Raw genomic sequence first — 19979 nt, 5'->3', positions numbered from 1 at the left:
TTGTTTCTTGTTCTTGTTTCATAGTAGTTGCAATTAGACCCTCGACTTGAAACTCGGGAGGGTGTTAATTTGTTTTCACCCTAGATGCAACTTGCCCGAACCCACCCTCGATATGCAACCAAGGATGGACTTGCATTTGCATGATTCGACCCTTTGTCCCAGTTGCATGTCGCTAATAGATCAACAAGGGCCGCTAATACCTACAATAAGGACCTCGGGAGGCGCTGATACAATCACTAAGCTTAGCGGTCGGTCACTATTGGCTCATAGTAGGTCAGACCTTTTGTGTTGTTAGCGAGTGTTTTTTGGGAAGCGATTGAGGATTCCTGGGAGCGAGTTGTGGTTTGGGGATCCGGTTTTAACTAGGAACCTTTTTGGTGGTTTCGGATGGTTGCAATTGGCTTTTTTGTTCTCTTTTTGTCTATTTTCCTCTTTTGGGGTTTCTGGTTATTCTTTTGGTTTTTTATTTGTTTTTTCATTATGTTTCTTATTTTCCTTTATATTTAGTTTTTAAACTTGTTGAACCTTTTTTCAAATATATGAACAATTTTAAATTCGTGAACATTTTGGAACTTTGTGATTTATTTATTTTGAATCGACGGCCATTTTCTGAATCCAGAACAATTTTTAACACTTTTGGATGCACGATCAATTGTTCAGTATGTGTTTTAAAAACATTTAGTGTATATTATAAAAATGTTTTACCGTATATTTAAAATGGTTCTATGTATATTAAAAAAGTTAAGTTTGTATTGAAAGAAATTAGTGTGTATTAAAAAAGTTCAGTGAATATAATTTAAAAGGTTCATTGTATCTAAAAAAGTTCACTGTATATTTAAAAATGAAATGTATATTACCACAAATTCGTGAATATGTTCCTGATTTTTTTTATCAAACTTTGTCTTTTATTGAAATTTAATGCATAAAATATAAAGAGCGGAATGGAAAAGAAAAAACAAAAAGGCAAAAAAAAATCATTTATAGCCTACTAGAAGCTAGCGATCAGAGACACGCCGCTAAATAGATGGCAATAAAATGCAAAGACCAACAAATCGATGGTAGAGGTACTTTATTTTCACTGATATACATCTGATCACTAGCTTTTCCTGGAAAAAAAATTCGGATCGCTAGCTTCGAGTTGTGACGCAAGATAACTTACCAAGGTGCTTGCGCCATCGGATCTAATATGATCTACCATGCACGCACAGGAAGAGACACATGTAGCAAGAAGAAATCTTCGGCTGGCTGATGCACACATAAAAAGCTAACCTCGTGCCGGTACACACTACAAACTGTCGGACGTATAGGCCGGCCCACCGACGCGGTAGTGAGCGCAAGACTGTTTTGTTTGTTTCAGCCTGTATGACGAATCAAAATTGGACAAACAAGATAAACAATAAGGAGGTGGCGTTGACATCATATTTAGATGTGAGATATTATCTCATATCTAGATGTAATATAGACGGACCCTCTTTCTTTTTACGGTGCATCATACTACCCATTACGATGGGTAGTATTTGCTAAATCCAACGGCCAGTATGGATTGGTCAAATTTCCGCGCTAGGACATATTGATAATTTCTTATTAGAGATAGATTTATTCTTTATTAGAATCACAATTATTATTCTAATTAATTAAATTTCCTCATCCGATTCGACGCGGCACCGTTCCTCCGTTATTAATATAACTCACCACAAGAGCGATTCCTTATTTGAGGGACAAATTTTTTCGGACGAAGGGAGTAGCTAGTAATATAACTCACCACAAAAATGAAACCCTAGCCTCACTTCACTCCGCTCCAATCGGTCAACTCCCGAGCACCGGCGACGATCATGTCTAGCACCAGCAGCCACTCGGACGGCTCCGGCGGCGACGACAGGGACACCTTCCTCCGCGAATGCTCTGCTGGTTGCCTCTCGCCTGTATCTTCTGCTTGTTTCGTGTCGTGCAGAAGGGGATCGAGATTCCGCGCCGAGGCGACGGCGAGGAACCGGCGGGAGAAGGCGGAGAATGATGCCTAGATAGCTGTCGTCGAGGAGTCCTTCCCCGCCGGCTGGCCCTGCCGAAGGAGCCACGGAGGATGATGGCTGAGTCGTGAGGCTCGAGCTTCAACATCTTCCTCACGGTGAGTGACTCGTACGGATACAAGTACCTGGCTCCAGATTCCCGATATACTGTATTTTACTAGCTCTGAATTTAGTTTCAGCCTGTCCGAAATTCTGAACATGTGTCTATTGTACCTACCTCTTCTTGTGCACCCACAGGATTCTGTCCGAAGGGTGAGGCTCTCGTCTTACATGCTTACGATAGTATGCAGGTCTCCAAATTTCCCCTGCACACATGGTTTTGGTATAGTTGGTATACTAGTTCAGTGCATGTTTTGTTGAATGATTGATTGGCTCTTTTGAACAGAAGAGCTCACAGTGCACTTCGCTGGAAAACACGAGTGAGTTCCATCACCCTTAATCGTGGAAGTCCTTGTTTATCTGTCCTTCCATTGTTCTGTTAAAATGGACTCTGTTTAACTGCCACATATCATGTTTTACTGAACTGGATGAAAATGAGTGTATAGAATGTTGTGTAAACTCAAAACTAAGGTGTCAATTATCTATGAGCCTTTAATTATTAGAGGAAGTCTATGAATGAAATTGACACAGAAGCAGAATGAAAAAGTATTCGGCATATAGTCAGGACATCAAATAAAATCACACAGAGAGAATGTGACCAGTTGATGTAGTATCCGACGCTTATGCAACCAACGGAATTCAGTATACAACTTGACTTCAAAAGGAAAGAAATGACTCCAAATACAAAGATGAAACATAACTCCGGCCTCTTATTTGTCGGGTGACTCTTGCCAATGCCTCAAACAGGTTTCATCCTTCAAATAGCTCACCCAGCATCTCCTCCAAAACCTCAGGACTGCTGCTTCCGCGGCTAACCTGTTCAGCTAGCTCTATATGCTCCTTCAGGTAGTCACGGTAACCTGAAATGACTCTTTCGATGATAGCTCTCCGCAGCGCATCTCTGAGCCGGGGGTCCGGAACCTTCCAGAACTTCTGAGTCTGGTACTTTTCATGAAAAGCTGACTCGAATTTAGCTAGTGAAGAAGTATTGATCCAATGACCGATAAGTCCAGGAAAATTCGATTTCGGTATGCAGGACAGCACATGCCCCCAAGAAACATCGAGATAGCTATCCATGTATAGCTCACATTCAAGTGTAAGTTTAAGTCTGTGCTGGTGTGATACCGATGGCTCAAACACCTGCGCTATGAAATAAGAATTGTTTAGCAAGAACATGTACCTGAGGCTTGGGTCTGTGCACAACTCGGATTTTTTCTTAAGCACATTCTTCACATAACTGACTGTCTCGTCAATCAGGTGGTGAAGCATTCTACTGTTGTTGCTCGGTGCAGAGTTGTGTGTCGAAGCCTGTGCTGTCTTGATCGACACCATGAAGTTCATCAATGACCGAATCTTCCTGTGAATCTCGCCTCCTCCTCGCAGAATGTCAATAGCCCACGAGCTATCATGATGAAGTCTCCACCTCACATGGAACATCATTTCTGATATGACCCTAATTAACTTGCTCCCTTCTCTGTCCAACAAGGAGCTTATCTCCTTGAAATTGGTTTGGGCTTCCGAAGAGATCAATCTCATCATAGATATGTCATATGATGCATTGGAGACGCAGATATACATTTGTAGCACAACCTCTAGTGATGGAAATCCGTTCAATCTAGCATGTTCCTTCTCTGCCTTGCAAACATGGATGACGGCGTCGACAAATATAAGCATTGGTGTGATGCTCGCTTTGCCAAACTGTGCAACTGACAGCTTCTGGTGGATGCTGGCGAGGTAACCGTCACTGACCATTCTTTCAGCAATCTCCGTGAGCTCGCTGGTACACAAATCCTCTGCGCCGGAAGAGCGGGCAGAGTAGTTGGACATGTAAGAACTCGACGCACCGGAGTTGCTCGAGTAGTTGGATCCGCTCTGACCGGAACCGGAGGAGAGAGTCCATCTGTTTCGCCATTCAGACATGGCGACGCTCCGGATGGACTCGCGGTAGGTACTGCCCGGCAGGTAGTAAGACTTGAAGACGGGGGTGCTCTCGTCCGGCTCCGGCTCCGGCGGCGGGTAGGGAGCGGTGAAGCCGACGGTGTTCTCCTCCGGCACGGAAGCAAGCGGCCCCGCCGTGCTACTACCTTGAAATAGAACTCTCAGACCGCTCAACACGCTTGACAAGTGCTCCGCCATGCTCTTAGTTTCTCAAGCTCCAAGAGATTGGTAGAGGAGAAAACTACGAGAAGTGCTTGGCCGTAATCAACACTGATTGCCGCTGATGAGACAAAAGAATATCTCCTCCGCGTATGTCAACTAGCAGACATAGTCTTTTGCGATCATTATGATTATAAAATTACTCTCTCCGTTTCAAAATAGATGATTCAATTTTGTACTAACTTTAATACTAATTTTACTAAAATTAATACAAGGTTAAGTCATCTATTTTGAAACGGAGGAAGTAATTATTTGTGGAAACCATGGCTCAGATATAGGTGGCTAGTTGGCTGTACATTTATTTAACCCCTGCAAAACAGTGCTTGCAAGTTTTTCAAACTATAACAATACTACAACTGATGGCGGGAACCGCGTAATGGCAACAAGCGACAAGTATAGGACCCGGGTGCCGCGGGTCAACCAACTACCGATCGAAGCCGCGTGATGACTGACAAGTTGAACTCTCCCTTTGATGGAATTCTCTATGAAGTATGGACTGCTTGCTCTTTCCCATATGCCGTTGGCCATTGCAGACAACACGTACTCCCTCTGTGAACTAATATAAGTAAGAGGAGGCAACTACACCATGGACGAAGACATCTTGCTATGTAATAATTGGTTGCAAGTGTCGAGGAATCCCGTCGTTGGAGGGGATCAAAGTAGAGATGCATATTGGCTCCGAATGAAGGAGCACTTTGATCTACACAACAAAAGTGGAATTGACCGCTCCGAAAGATCTCTTCGCTTCCGGTGGTCGACAATCAACTGAGATTGTTAAAGGTGGGCGGCCGCACTTAAGGCGGTTGACACATTGAACCCAAGTGGCACTAATGATAGAGATAGGGTAAGTGTCATTTCTTTCATGATTCTTCCATGTTCATCATGTTTCTTCTTGGTGTTTCAAGTGCTAACTTGTTCTTTTGTTTGTAGCTCACTATTGCGCAAAACTTATTCCAAGGAGAGGAGAAGAAGACCAAGAAAGGGAAGATCAAGAAAGGGAGACCATTTACCTTGCCTCATTGCTATGAAGAATTGAAGGACGATGATAAATGGAAGCCCCGTGATGGTGCCGATGATGAGGAGAGCAACAAACGCAAGCGAACTATTGATTTGGATAATGATAAGGAGGAGGCATCAAGTGATGACGGGAAGAGAGGCCCTACACCAAACTCAGTTTCGTACTCCAAGCCAAAAAGACCGGATGGATGCAAGAAAGACGGAAAAGAAAAGAAGAATAGGAAAGGAGATGATGAGCTAAAAAATGCTATGGAAGCTATTCTGAATGCAAGAAAGGAAGTTAACGAGGCGAGGAAGATGGCAAGGAACAAAGATGCCGCGACCGAGGAGAGGAGGGTCACTAGTAGAAAATGGCTCATTTGTCCCAGTTCCAGAGGCCCTTTAGCCCCGGTTCTGGAATCGGGACTAAAGGGTCAGGACTAAAGCCCAAAACCTTTAGTCCTGGTTCGATTACGAGCCGGAACAGAAGGGGCTCCACGTGGCCGCTGCGGGGCGCCCAGGCAGGAGGACCTTTAGTCCCAGTGGACCTTTAGTCCCAGTTGATAACATCAACCGGGACCAAAAGGCATCCATGCATCAGAAGCTGGCAGGAGCAGGTTTTTTTGTTTTTTTAAATGGAGGAGGTTAGGGGGTTTTGGAGGGTTAATTTAGGGGTTTAATATATTGTGTTAGCTAGCTAATAGAGAGAAGTGACCTCTCTTATCTCTTGCTTGGTCGACGCTGGCTACTATACGTATAGAGAGAACTCGACACGCTAGCTAGTAAGCAAATGAAGGAACCATTAATTACACAAGATCGTCATATACATATACCGAGAGGAGCGACCTCTCTTTCTCCGAGGGATTTGTCGAACAATAAGTTTTCGTATATCTATCCGACGCTACTAGCCACATATATACAATATAAGATCTCTTACAATCCCTAACATCTAAGGTCAATTTTCACGTGGTATTCTCCGGCTTTATTGATGACGTAGTCAAGAAAGAATCCCGCCAATTCTCTTGAATTGCTCATATCCGATCATCTGGTAGGAGTTCATCCCACATCTGCCAGATCTAATTTGAAGAAGGGGGTCAATACATGTATATGAATGAAACTCAACACAAATGATGATAATAAAATTATATTGTGAATATTTTTGCTTACACACTTCATATTGTTTTTCAGAGTAGCCCCGCTTAGAGGCCGTCGCGTTGTACATGAACTCGCAAACGTAGTATCCACAAAAATCATTCCCGGCTTCCTGCCACAAGCACTTTACTAGAAATAGAGGTCAATCATACTAATAAGCAAGCATGCTAAACGGTATTGATGAAACTAGCTAGAATCAATGGGAGATGCGCGGAACTAGGTAGTAGTACTTACTTTCGGGTGTGTAAATCACATCTCCCTCAGCAGTCCCGGAACAATTACTGTGAACTCTTTCCAAACCCTGGCAGACAAAGAAAATAATTACTTGATATCAGGAAATGAACAAAGTTGCCAATATGGTGCGATAATGATCGATTGAATTTAATTCTGAAGCCTTTCAGTCATGTCCGCATAGTCCTGAGGATCTTTTCGTCTCGAGTCTAAGACGGTTACTACTCTCCGGTCAAGCTTAATCTCTAAAAGAATAAAGTGGAATCCGCGCACACATGCAGAACTCATCAGTTACATTACTATAACCTTGAGTAATAAGGGAAACCGAATATGTAGAAGACAGTAACACTCACTTGAAGTTGTAAGGAAAAAGTATTTTATCTTTGTTTTGATTTTTAAGCAAGATTGTAGCAAGTTGTCCTCGGTATCTTCAACATTTTTTTGAACCGTCCATTCATGTATGATATTTGGTTTAATGAACCCAATGTCATATATTTGTGCTTTCCTGCATTCGACGATCTTCAATCTGCATAATATAGTAAGGATAATTATATATACATCCAATAAAAGAGTTGAGCTATATATAGAGACTTAATTACAAAAGTAGTACTTACAGACAGTAGCACGTCACGAGTGTTTTGTCGAGGGCCTTTTGATTGTATAACTGGAATAACTCGTCAAATTCAACAGACAACAGATCCATTCCAACAAGGTCGTGCTCCTCTTTAATTTTCAGCGCCAAAGTATCCTTCGCAGAGTCGCTGCAGGTTTTCATGTATCATTCATGAAATCTTTGCATCATCGTTGTTAAAGGAGGACGACCAGGTTTGACGAGAGGCTGTCCGTACTGGTATATGAATTCGTCTACCTCCATTGTTTCAAACTCTATATCATCGCTCCGGTAATCAGCAGGATTGGTACCGGGCACCATCCCCGGCTGATTAGCGACGATATCACTAGACACCTTGAGCGGGGGGGCACAATTGGTTCGCCTGTTCGCCGAACTGGAGAATTTTTTCCCACTTCTTCATTCTGCTAACCTTTTATCACTCAAAGTACTTCCCGACCGCGCGCATCTTCATATGTCTTTTTAAGACAGCAGACATAGTTGGAATCCGGCGGAGGTGGTGATGGTCGCTTCAGGGCATCGATAATGCGCTTTGTTTTCACCAGATCTATCGTCTCCTTTAGAGGCGGTGGTTTCTTTGCAAAAAGTCCCTCACCTGGGGTCACAGATCTCCGCGCCGGAAGACCAGGCAGAGTAGTTGGACTGGTAAGAACTCGAGGCACCGGAGTTGCTGGAGTAGTTGGGTCCGCTCTGACAGGAACCGGAGGAGAGAGTCTATCTGTTTCGCCATTCGGACGATCGGATGGACTCGCGGTAGGTACTGCCCGACAGGTAGGAAGACTTGAAGACGGGGTGCTGTCCTTCGGCTCCGGCGGCGGGTAAGGAGCTGTGAAGCCGACGGTGTTCTCCTCCGGCACGGAAGCAAGCGGCCCCGCCGTGCTACTACCTTGAAATAGAACTCTCAGACCGCTCAACACGCTTGACAAGTGCTCCGCCATGCTCTTAGTTTCTCAAGCTCCAAGAGATTGGTAGAGGAGAAAACTATGAGAAGTGCTTGGCCGTAATCAACACTGATTGCCGCTGATGAGACAAAAGAATATCTCCTCCGCGTATGTCAACTAGCAGACATAGTCTTTTGCGATCACTATGATTGTGAAAGTACTTTCTCCGTTTTAAAATAGATGACTCAACTTTATACTAACATTATAAAGTTGAGTCATCTATTTTGGAACGGAGGGAGTAATTATTTGTGTAATGGCAACAAGCGACAAGTTCAGGACCCGGGTGCCGCGGGTCAACCAACTACTGATCGAAGCCGCGTGACGACTGACAAGTTGAACTCTCCCCTTAATGGAATTCTCTATGAAGTATGGACTGCTTGCTCTTTGCCATATGCCGTTGGCCATCAGATAACATGTACGATCTATTCCTGAATCTACTTGACGATGAGGCGGAGAATTGCAAGACGATGAAGGCCTGTGAAGCGAATGAAACCGTCCGTTCTCCTCACTCGATCCGTGCAAAGCCCCACAGAAGCTGATATGGAATGATCGTGTCGGGAACCCGATTACAAATTAAGATTGGCAGGTTGTACCTCCGTGCTAGAACGTCCACGTAGAATAGTATACTGAATTTTGTCGATATATTGTAGTATTCCATCTTCGTTTCATTTTCTTCTCCTCTTTGTATATAGACATTAGCCAAACTTTTGTGTTGGAGGATCTTACATGATAGAAATAGTTATATCAATGCACCACAGATCCACATGTTATGGATATCTTCAGTTTAGCTTAAGATTGGAAATGGTATTAAGTCTGTCCAATTAATCTATTGTATTATATTTGTAAAGGTTAAAAAAAAAGGCTTGAACATTCGCTCTAGGAGATTATAAAATATATAGCTCAAAGGTAATATATCGACAATCCTTATTTCTGCTGGTCTAGATATATAATGGTGTAGAACAGTAAGATGAGCATTAGTACTCTTACAGGTGTATAAGAAACGCAGATGGATTTGCACATATATATGGTAGAGATACCAGGCAAATATTGCTGTTTTTTGTGACCAAATTTCCCCAAGTTTGTGGTTGCTTTTACTTTTCAGTGCTCTTGGCATCTGCAAGCTAAACTTTTATCGAACTAGACAAAAAAAGGTGCATATATGATGTTGCATAATCAGAAATAAACATGACAGTTATCTATGTACGGAATTGACCGCAGAAGCAGATGTGGAAGTAATATTTGACATGGAAATGGAATCAGGAAATCAAATTTAAAACAGCCGCAGCAGGTGCCCAGTTGATACAGTATCTGACGCTTATTAAGCTGCCAACAGAATTCAGAATACAGCTTCACCACAAAAGGAACGGGGAAAATAGAATCCAAATACAACGGTGAAACATCACTCCAGCTTCTGATTTGTCAGGTGACTCTGTTTGATGCCTGGAGCAGCTTTCACCCTTCAAATAGCTGTCCCAACATCTCCTCCAAAACTTCAGGACTGCTGCTTTTGCGGCCAACGTGTTTCTTTAACTCCCGATGCTCCTCTAGGTAGTCGCGGTAACCTGAAATGACTCTTTCGGTAATAGCTCTCCGCAATGCCTCTCTGAGCTTAGGGTCCGGAACCTTCCAGAACTTCTGAGCCTGGTATGTTTTGTGAAATGCAGACTCAAACTTCGCCAGTGAAGAGGTGTTGATCCAACAATGGATTGGTCCAGGGAATCTCGATTTCGGCATGCAGGAGAACATATGTCCCCAAGAAACATCGAGATAATTATCCATGTACTTCTTACATTCAGGTGGAAGTCTAGATGGGATGTTCTTATAAATGAAAGATCCTGATGATCCAGACACCACATGAGATATGAAATAGGAATTATTGAGCAAGAACAGATACCGGAGGCTTTGATCCGAGCATGACTCCGATTTTGTGAAGAGCAAACCCTTGAGATAATCGATTGTGCCATCGATCAGGGCACCAAGGTTTTCAGAGTTGTGGCTCGGTGCTGAGTTTTCCGTTGAAGTATGTGCATTCATCATGGATAGTATGCAATCCATGATGAACCGAGTGTTGTTGTGCACCTCACCTCCTCCTCGTGGGATGTCGATAGCCCATGAGTCATCTTCCTCCACGTGTGTCCTCACCTCCTCTATCGTGCTTGCTATGACCTCGCTTAGCCTGTTTGCTTGTCTCTTGAACGGGCCACCTATCTCGTTGCAAATGCTTAAGATGTGCAACTCACGACAGACGCAGGTAAACATGTCAAGCACGGCTCGCAGTTTCTCCGCTTCGAGAACGGTGATGATGACATCCACGACATCAAACAACTCCGTGATGCTCGCTTTGCCAAACAGTAGGACAGCCGGCATAGTGTAGAAGCCCAACAACAACTCAGTGATATTGGCGGCAATTACTGTAAGAGCCCGGATCCACTTGTTGACCAAGTCTTGCGTCGTCGCCGGCTTGTCTCGAAGCAGCTGCCGTAAGCCTTGCTCGTCGTCGATTTGGAGAACCCAGTCGACGTCGAGTTCCGAGAACCAACTATCCAGGGCATGGCCGGGGCTACCACCGGATATGAGTGCTGGTGCAGGAGATGCGCCGTTGAATGCTTGGACCATGTGCCAGGTGTACCCGTCGCGGATCATTTGGCGAGCAATCCTCTGGAGCTCTGGGTTGCCCAAGCACTCCAGCGCAACGGCGGACGCTGAACCGGAGGAGTAGCCGGAGTTGCTGGACGGGCAGGAATTCGAAGCACTGGAGCTGCTGGATCCGCCATGACCGAAGATAGTCGATCTTCTCCGCACGACGGACAGGTCGACGGCCTGGATCTGGTCGCGGTAGAGTCCCACCACCGTCGGGTGGTCAGCTTTGGCGCCGTCCGTGCTCCCCTCTGGCACGGCAGCTAGCCGTCCCGGCCGCGGCCTGGCCAAGCTGCTACTGTTTGGATGGATGGAGGCCATTGGTTGGTTCGATGAGATTGGCAGGGGTGGAAACCACCGAGTGAAGTGCAGTATTGGGAGCCCGGGCGGGCGACGAGAATCAACAATTATACTAGCTATATACCTATACCAGAACCCCGTGACGGCGACCGACGAACGCGAGGCCCGGTTCAAGTCAACATCAAGTAGTGGAGCCGTTTCCAATTTTCATGAAAATAAAAATAGTGGAGCCGCGTGGTGAGGGTTGGTGGCCACACCGGCAGCTTCTAGGAAGGAACCAAAGCCAAAGGATGCCGGGCAACCGCGTTTCAAAGTAGAGTATATATATATATATATGTGCCGGCCAGCCTGCATTTCCTTGACAATTCGTCACGTAGTCATGCGAAATGTATATACCATTGTTGTGAAAGTTTGGACGGGCCTTCTATCGGAGCCGTTGTTGGATTGCTCTGACCGGTTGTTTTTGCAGCTGTCTATTTGTTCGGTGATGCCCTGACGAGCGGTCTGCTCATCAACCACCGAAAACACACCCGAAACCAATGTCTTTTGTTTCTTATATCAAGGATGTAATGGATCAGCGTCGTAGATAAGGGTGTAGTAGACAGTAGCAGTCACATTGAAACTCACTGTAGTTGAACTTGCCGAAATTAAGAGTGTATATAATGTTGCATAATCAGAACTAAACATTACAGTTATCTATCTGTGGAAGTGACGCAAAGCAGAATGTGGAGGTATTTGACATGGTATCATGAAATCAAATATAAACACAACCGCAGCTGGTGCCCAGTTGATATATTATCTGGCGCTTATTTATTTATTTTTTGAATTTAATCAAGCTACCAACAAAATTCAGAATAACCATCCGATGACCACGCGGCGCTGCCCTGCTCTTAAGTTGCCGAAGCCGGTGGCGATGTTATACGGTTATGGAACTGAAAGTATGGCTTTCTTCCAGGTCCTGACAATGTCTGCAGGGAGGATCTTGCACCACAGGATTCACTGACGGCGTTGGTATCTATTTCTGGTGGCTCTATTACTCCCAGTATCGTGGAAGCAGAGGTTGCTAAAATTGCTCAATACTAACAACAGTGGACGTGGGAGGCCATACCGCACGGCAAGGACGTTTTTCTCATGTCCTTTCTAAGTGAGGAGGTCTTACAGAGGGTGACTGGCTTCGCAGTATTTATCAAATCTCAAAATGTCACTATCGAGTTTAAGCCATGGAATTCAGAGAAGATACCACACCGCTTCAAGTTAATTCCTATCTGGGTTCATGTGCATGGGGTGCCTCACGCTCTCCCACACTTCTTGGGGCTTTGGGCAGTCGGCTCGGTGATTGGTTTCACTCTCGATGTTGATCTTCTTTGTTTGTGCCGGAGAGGAATTGTTCGTATTCAGGTAGCGAAACTGAACCTTGATTCTTTCAAAAGCAGCACACTTGACTCTCTTTCTTCCGACGTGGTGGTTCAAAGGAAAGGTTATGAGTTCCGGTACAGTCTTGAAGAAGCGGACTTCCGCGTTGATAGTGACTTTGTACCTCGAGTCTTGGAGCACGGCGATGATCCAGGGGGCGACAAGGGCCATGACAGGGAGGACTCAATGAGGAACAATGATCCAAGCAAGAGGTCCAAACCCACTTCATCATCCAACAATTCCTCGGACCCTACTTGATCGGGTGGTGTGGTGCCCATGCAGATGGCCTCCGTCGTCACACCTACGAGCCCTCATCGAGGCTTACCCGCCTTGGCTGCTCCATCGCCATTAAGGGGGTATTCTTCCTCGGGGTCGGATACTTTGTCTAGGGCTGCTTCTCCTACGACGTCGGAGCCACGGCCCTCGACACCGCCACCTTTGACTTGCTGGTCGCCACAGCCTAACCCCCATGTGGGGACTCGCGGGCGCCCCGTGCCGGAGGGAACCGCTCCTTTGCCGTCATCATCGCCCACTCCTGCTTCTCCGACTTGACGTGGTGTGATATTCTCCCCGTCCGTTCGAGCTAGCCAGGAGTCTGCCATGGCGGTGCTTCACGTGTTATCTTCAACTCCCTCGTCACCGGGAGGGGCGCCGTCTCCCGAGCTTGAGGAGGCTGAGGAGCAGCCTTCTCCATCTTCTTCTTCATCGCTGCAGCAGCCCACCACGCCTTGCAGAGTCGAGGTGATGGGCTCCAAGGCCGATGTCACTCCTTCACCGCTGAGGCGCAGCGGGCATCATCAGGTAGGGCTGACGGATCAACAGCCACCGACGAGGACACTATGGTGAAGGCCATGCGTAGGACTGCTGCACGTAACCTCGACTTCGAAGGTACCCCCTCTCGTAAATCTTTTATGTCTTTTGATAATTCCAAAGTATATTCAAATATTACTAGACTTGGGGTGTCACTAGGACGTAATGACAATGAGATAGATTTTTCGGTCAAGGCTCTAAAACAAGTGGAGTTCGACCGGCTTACGGTTGCTCCAAAGTTATCGAGCTTTGTCGACCCTCTCGTGTCAGATGAGGATGTGGAGGATGCTAATGCCAATCATGAAGGCAAGCTCCTCTCTCATTTGATTAAAGACACGACTGAAGTAGACCTTGACAACACTGTACGTGACACTACGCTTTTTGAGCTTGTCGCGACGATGCGCAAGAACAAGTCTAACTCAGCAAAGAAAAGAGGGCGCTCTTCTAAGAAAGTAAAGGTCTCTAAACATAAAGTTGGTTCAGTATGAGAGGCATGCTCTGGAATAGCAGAGGTCTTGGCGACTTGGCTAAACACAAACACATTGCCGATTGTGTAAAGGATCATTTGTTGGACTTTGTGGCTATCACTGAGTCGGGTAAACGTGATTTTCCAACACTCGATCTGGATCACTTTTCATGTGGTTTTGATTACGAATGGCACGTCTTACCGCCGACAGGGAGGTCCGAGGGAATTTTGCTAGGTATTAACTCTACATACTTACAAATATTGTCCACGTCTAAGGGGGAGTATCATATTAAATTCCACCTTTGAAATAAGTCCGACAACTTCATCTGGAGTCTGGTGGCTGTATATGACGCCGCTCAAGAGGAATTTAAGTCTACATTTCTAAAAGAATTAGTCAACACCTGTCGAGACAATCCCCATCCCATGTTAATCGGGAGGGACTTTAATATCCTACGATATCAACAGGAAAAAAACAATGATAGGTTTGACACTAGGTGGCCTTTCTTTAATGCTGTTATTGACAGCCTGGATCTGAGGGAGATCACGATGTCTGGTTGTCAGTATACCTGGGCCAATAACCGATCGGTGCCAACCTTTGAAAAACTAGACCGGGTGCTAGTTACCACTGATTGGGAATATAAATATCCCCTAGCCTCGGTTCGGGCACTAGAAAGAATTGAGGCCTTATCGAATCATGCTCCGTTGCTAACCGATTTTGGACAACCAATCCCATGTTCTAACCGTCGTCAGTTTAAATTTGAACTGGGATGGCTCACTAGAGAGGGATTTCATGAGCTGATTAAGAAGGTGTGGGCACGCCAGCCTCGCGGTAACACACCCATTCAACGATGGAATAATCGAATCCGCGCCTTGCGTCGATTCCTTCGAGGATGGGCCAAACATAGTGCTGGTATTTACAAAAAAGAAAAAATGCGTTTGTCTACCTTAATTGATACTCTTGATAAAATTGCGGAGGTGAGGCCTCTGTCTGCTGTTGAGATTGAAAAAAAAGTAGTCTTAACGAGCAGATTGCCCGCTTACTACGCGAGGAATAGATTAAATGGTACCAACGTAATAAGGCGGACTCGCTGGTGCAAGGTGGTGATAATACGAAATACTTTCAAATGCTAGCCAATGGCAGGCATAGAAAGAAGCGTATCTTCGCCCTTGACCAAGAGGAAGGCCGAATATAGGGGGAAGTACCGCTTAGAAATTTTATTACTAAGTTTTACAAAGACCTTTTTGGGCCTTCGCTGAAACTAATTTTCAGTTGGATGAATCTGTTACTCATGACATTACTCAAGTAACAGAAGCGGAAAATGAATTCCTAACCTCTCCGTTTTCTGAGGAGGAAATTCGAACTGTTGTGTTTCAGATGGAACACAACAAGGCGCCGGGACCGGATGGCTTTCCCGCAGAGTTCTATCAATGCTTTTGGGATGTGATTAAGGCATACATGGTTCAGTTGTTTAACCAACTACATTCTGAGGACCTTGATATTTCTCGTTTAAACTTTGAGGAAATTATCCTATTGCCTAAGATTAAGGAGGCTAGTCGTATTCAACAATATCGACTGATTTGTCTTCTGAATGTAAGTTTTAATTTTTTTACGAAGGTAGCGACTAATCGGTTGAATGGTGTAGCTGATCATGTTGTAAAACCCACTCAAACAACATTTATGCAAGGACAAAACATATTAGCTGGAGTGTTCGTCTTGCATGAAACTGTACATGAACTGCACCGGAAAAAGTTGAACGGTGCCATTGGCCCTTCCCGTTGCAAACCTTGCGCATGAAGGGGTTTTCACAAAAATGGTGTCGCTGGGTAGAGAGCTTTGTCTCTGGAGGTAGTGTGGCCATAAAAGTTAACGACGATGTTGGCAACTATTTTTAGACACGTAAGGGGCTTCGTCAAGGCGACCCCGCATCTCCCATTCTGTTTAACATAGTCGCTGACATGCTAGCTACCCTTGTTGAGCGGTCTAAGCTGGATGGTCAAATTAGTGGAGTCATTCCACACTTGGTAGAAGATGGCCTATCCATTCTAAAATATGCAGATGACACGATACTATTCTTGGATCATGATTTAGGTAAGGCAAGAAATCTCAAGCTGCTCTTATGTGCTTTTGAGAGACTTTCAGGCCTCAAAATTAGTTTTCATAAAGCGAACTTTTTTGCTTTGGCAATGCTGCAGAATCAGCACCGAATATGCCAAGATTTTTGGATGCCAGCTTGGGCAGTTTCTGATTCGGTATCTTTGTATTCTCATACACTATCGGCGGTTAACTATCGCTGAGTGGAGGCATGTGGAAGAGAGACTTGACAAATGATTAGCCAGTTGGAAGGTCTTGTCTTATGGGGGCTGACTGATCTTGATCAATTCCCTCCTAAGCAACCACCAGCCGAAAGGGGTTCTAGAACAGCTAGATTACTTTAGATCCAGATTTTTTTTGCTAGTGTGATAACGAAACCAAGAAATACCGACTTGCTAGGTGGAGCGTATTATGCAGACCTAAAAGTCAAGGGGGTTTGGGAATCCAAGACCTTGAGATTAAAAATATCGCTCTTCTTAGCAAGTGGGTTTATAAACTACTCACTGAGAATGAAGTACGTATGGCAGGAAATCATTCGCAACAAGTATGTGGGATTCAATGCCGTTTCTCAACTACATTGAAAACCTGGGGATTCACATTTTTGGAGTGGTGTCATGAAGGCCAAGGTACTCTTCTTTCAATTTGGGACCTTCTCGGTTAGGGACGGCTCTCAGGTTTGTTTCTGGGAAGATACCTGGCTAGGGAACATGTCACTAATGGTGTAATATCCGAGCTTGTACCGGATTGTTACACATAAATTCGTCACGATCAAACAAGTCTTAGGACAATAAAACCCCGATATTTCTTTTCGTAGGGATCTTTTGGGCACTCGTCTGACAGCATGGAATGAATTACTCACTCGCCTGGAGGACATTCAATTGTCAGATGAGCCGGACACTTTTCGATGGAATTTGCATCAGAATGGCAGATTTTCGGACAAATCCATGTATGATGCAATGGTCCATTGTGATATTCCAGTTGATGATAGAAAATTGTGAAAGCTAAAAATTCCTCTAAGAGTGAAGATATTCCTTTGGTTTCTAAACGAAGGAGTCATCCTAACTAGAGATAACCTGACACGACTAAACTGGCACTGGTCCAAGACATGTGTCTTTTGCCAACATGACGAGACTATCAAACACTTATTTTTTGAGTGCAAGTTTGCTCGGGCAGTTTGAGCCATGGTCCAAGTAGCTTGGAATTTATACCCACCACGTAGTGCACGGAATATGTTCGGCAACTGATTGCAGGGTATTGATAAACAATTTTCTGCACATATTTTTGTGGAAGCGGCGGCCTTATGCTGGGCAATGTGGCTTACCAGGAATGATGTGGTTTTTAACAATAAATGTGTCTCATCTCCTATGCAGGTTATCCGTGTTTGTACACGATGGCTCCGTACGTGGTCTATCTTGCAGAAGCCGGAGGACAGGAACCTTTTTATGATGGCGTCTACACGGCTGGAGCGTACGGCCAGGAAGGTTTTCTACCCACATGGTTGGCGGTGTGATTTACGGATAGGATCTACCGTTTCTTAGGCTGGACACGTTTTATTGCTTGGCATTGTATCGGATTATTTTATTTTTAGGATGCTCTGAACTTTTTGGCTATATGCATCTAGCTATGCAGATGCCGGGCTTTCTTTCAATACGATTGTATCACCTCGATATATCTATTTAATGAAAAGTCCTTTATCGAAAAAAGCTGAATTCAGAATACAACTTCCCTTCAAAAGAAAAAAGGAAATCTAAATACAACGATGGACATAACTCTGGCCTATTATTTGTCCAGCGACTCTGCTTAATGTGTCGAGCAGGTTTTATCCTTCAAATAGCTCTCCTAACATCTCCTTCAGAACTTCAGAGCTGTTGCTTGCACGGCCAAACCAAACGTGTTTCTCTAGCTCCGGATGTTCCCCTAGATAGTCGCAGTAACCTGAGATGACTCTCTCAGTAATAGCTGTCCGCAATGCATCTATGAGCCAAGGGTCCGGGACCTTCCAGAACTTCTGAGCCTGGTATGTATTTTGAAATGCCGACTTGAATTTTGACAGTGGCGAGGTTTTGATCCAACGTTGGATGGGTCCAGGAAATCGTGATTTGGGTATGTAGGAGAGCACATGTCCCCAAGAAACATCAAGATAACTAGTGCCCGGGCTCATCTGCTCCCTCTCAGCAAAAAATTCAAAAACAACACTAGAAAAATTCAAAAAAATTCAATTTTTTTTGTGGTGGTAGATAATTTGACGCGTGAGGTGTGCCCCAAAATTCAACTCATTCGGACATCTGAGCAGCTCTCGGCAAAAAAGACAAATCGGGTCAAAACAGTGCGTGAACAGTATACATTTTTACAGACCCTGATTTTGTCTTTTTTGCCGAGAGCTGCTCAGATGCTCAAATGAGTTGAATTTTGGGGCGCACCTCACGCGTCAAATTATCTACCACCATAAAAAAACTTGGAATTTTTTGAATTTTTCTAGTATTTGTTTTGAATTTTTTTTAAGCGTGGGTACAGATGAGCCCGGGTGCAGATTAGCCGCACTCAAAATTTTCTTACATTCGGGTGCAAGTTTAAGTGTCAGGTGGCGTGTAGACCACAACTCAGGGTTTAAAGGCACCGAAGGCTTAGATAGCACCTGCACTACAAAATAGGAATTGCTGAGCAGGAAGAGGTACCTTAGGCTTGGATTCAAACACATTTCTGATTTTCTCAGAAGCAGATCCTTTAGATAACCGATGGTGGTATTTATCAGGTTGCCGAGGTTTTCCCACGGCTCAGAGTTGGGCACCAACGCCATTGCTTTCTTCATGCAGATGATGCAATCCATCATCAGCCGGGTGTTTTTGTGAATCTCGCCTCCTCGCGGAATCTCGAAAGCCCACGACTCGTCCTCCTCCATGAGTATCATCACCTCCTCCATGGTAGTGGATATGGCCTCTCGTAGCCTGTTTCCTCCGCTCTCCAACCAGCCACATATCTCGTCGAATATGCTCTGGGCCTCCCGGGATGTCACAACTGGCGTAAACATGTATGATGCATTGAAGACACGTACATACATGTCTTGCCTGAAAAAAAAATATATACATGTCTAGCACGGCCTGCAGCTTCTCTGGCCCCGGCTTGGGATCAGAAATGATGGCATCGATGAAGCCAAGCATCTTGGAAATGCTCACTTTCCCAAACCGTGCGACCGCCGTCATCTCGTGGCGGATGGAGACCAGCTCAATTATGCTGTGAACCATCAGGGTAAGACCTCGGATCCATCTCTCGACCAAGCCTTGCAGCGACGAATCCAACTTGTTGTCTTGGAGTGGGAGCTCCTGCTGGCCGATTTGGAGAACCCAGCCCACGTCGAGCTCGCAGAACCAAGTCTCAAGGACAGCGTCCGGGCCGCCGGCGCCAGGCGATGCGGCGTCGAATGCTTGGACCATGCGCTGTGTGTACCCATCGCTGACCATTCTGTGAGCGATCTCCGTGAGCTCGTGGGCGCTGAAGAAGCCTGAACCGTAGTGACCCATCTCCGCGAGCTCGTAGGCGCTGAAAAAGCCTGAAACGAAGGAGCAGCCCGAGTTGTCGGAGGGGCAAGCATTGGAAGCACTGGAGTAGCTGGATCCGCTGTGACCGGACTGTGGGCTGGAGAAGAGAGTTGACGATCTTACCTGCGTTCCGGACACCGCGACCATCCGGATCGAGTCGCGGTAGAGGCCGGTGCTCTCCTCCGGCACGGCAGCAAGCCGGAGTGTCCCCGCCATGCTGGCTGCTACTTGGACGCCCTTGGTGGAGCTGGATAGATGAGATTGGCAAGCAGTGGAGGGGAGAAAACCGTGTCAAGTGCAGAGCCGGGAAACCCGAGTGATTGAGTGAACACTGATTGCTGGAATCGCGTGACGATGACCAAAAAGTGGGACAAAGTGCAGGACACGGGTCAACATTGAACACCCAAGGTAGTGTACCTGCGAAGAAGTGGCTCCGCTTCGGTGGAGGGCACGTCCGACCCGGTGCATCTTCTTCAGCCCCACCACAGCACGAA

General features: G+C 45.5%; 1 protein-coding gene and 1 pseudogene across 1 annotated transcript; both read right to left on the bottom strand.

The window, feature by feature from the left end:
* Positions 1-9458: 9458 nt before the first annotated feature.
* LOC119368775 (exocyst complex component EXO70A1-like) lies at positions 9459-11211 on the bottom strand. Its single transcript, XM_037633936.1, has one exon. It carries the CDS (start codon positions 11187-11189, stop codon positions 9684-9686), a length of 1506 nt encoding a protein of 501 aa, XP_037489833.1. The 5' UTR covers positions 11190-11211; the 3' UTR covers positions 9459-9683.
* Positions 11212-17643: 6432 nt separating this feature from the next.
* Positions 17644-19979, bottom strand: LOC119366254 (annotated as a pseudogene).

The sequence above is a fragment of the Triticum dicoccoides genome, chromosome 2B (genome assembly GCF_002162155.2).
Source record: "Triticum dicoccoides isolate Atlit2015 ecotype Zavitan chromosome 2B, WEW_v2.0, whole genome shotgun sequence".
Taxonomy (NCBI): domain Eukaryota; kingdom Viridiplantae; phylum Streptophyta; class Magnoliopsida; order Poales; family Poaceae; genus Triticum; species Triticum dicoccoides.
The sequence above is the reverse complement of the archived record's forward strand: the minus strand, read 5'-3'. Positions and strand labels throughout refer to the sequence as shown.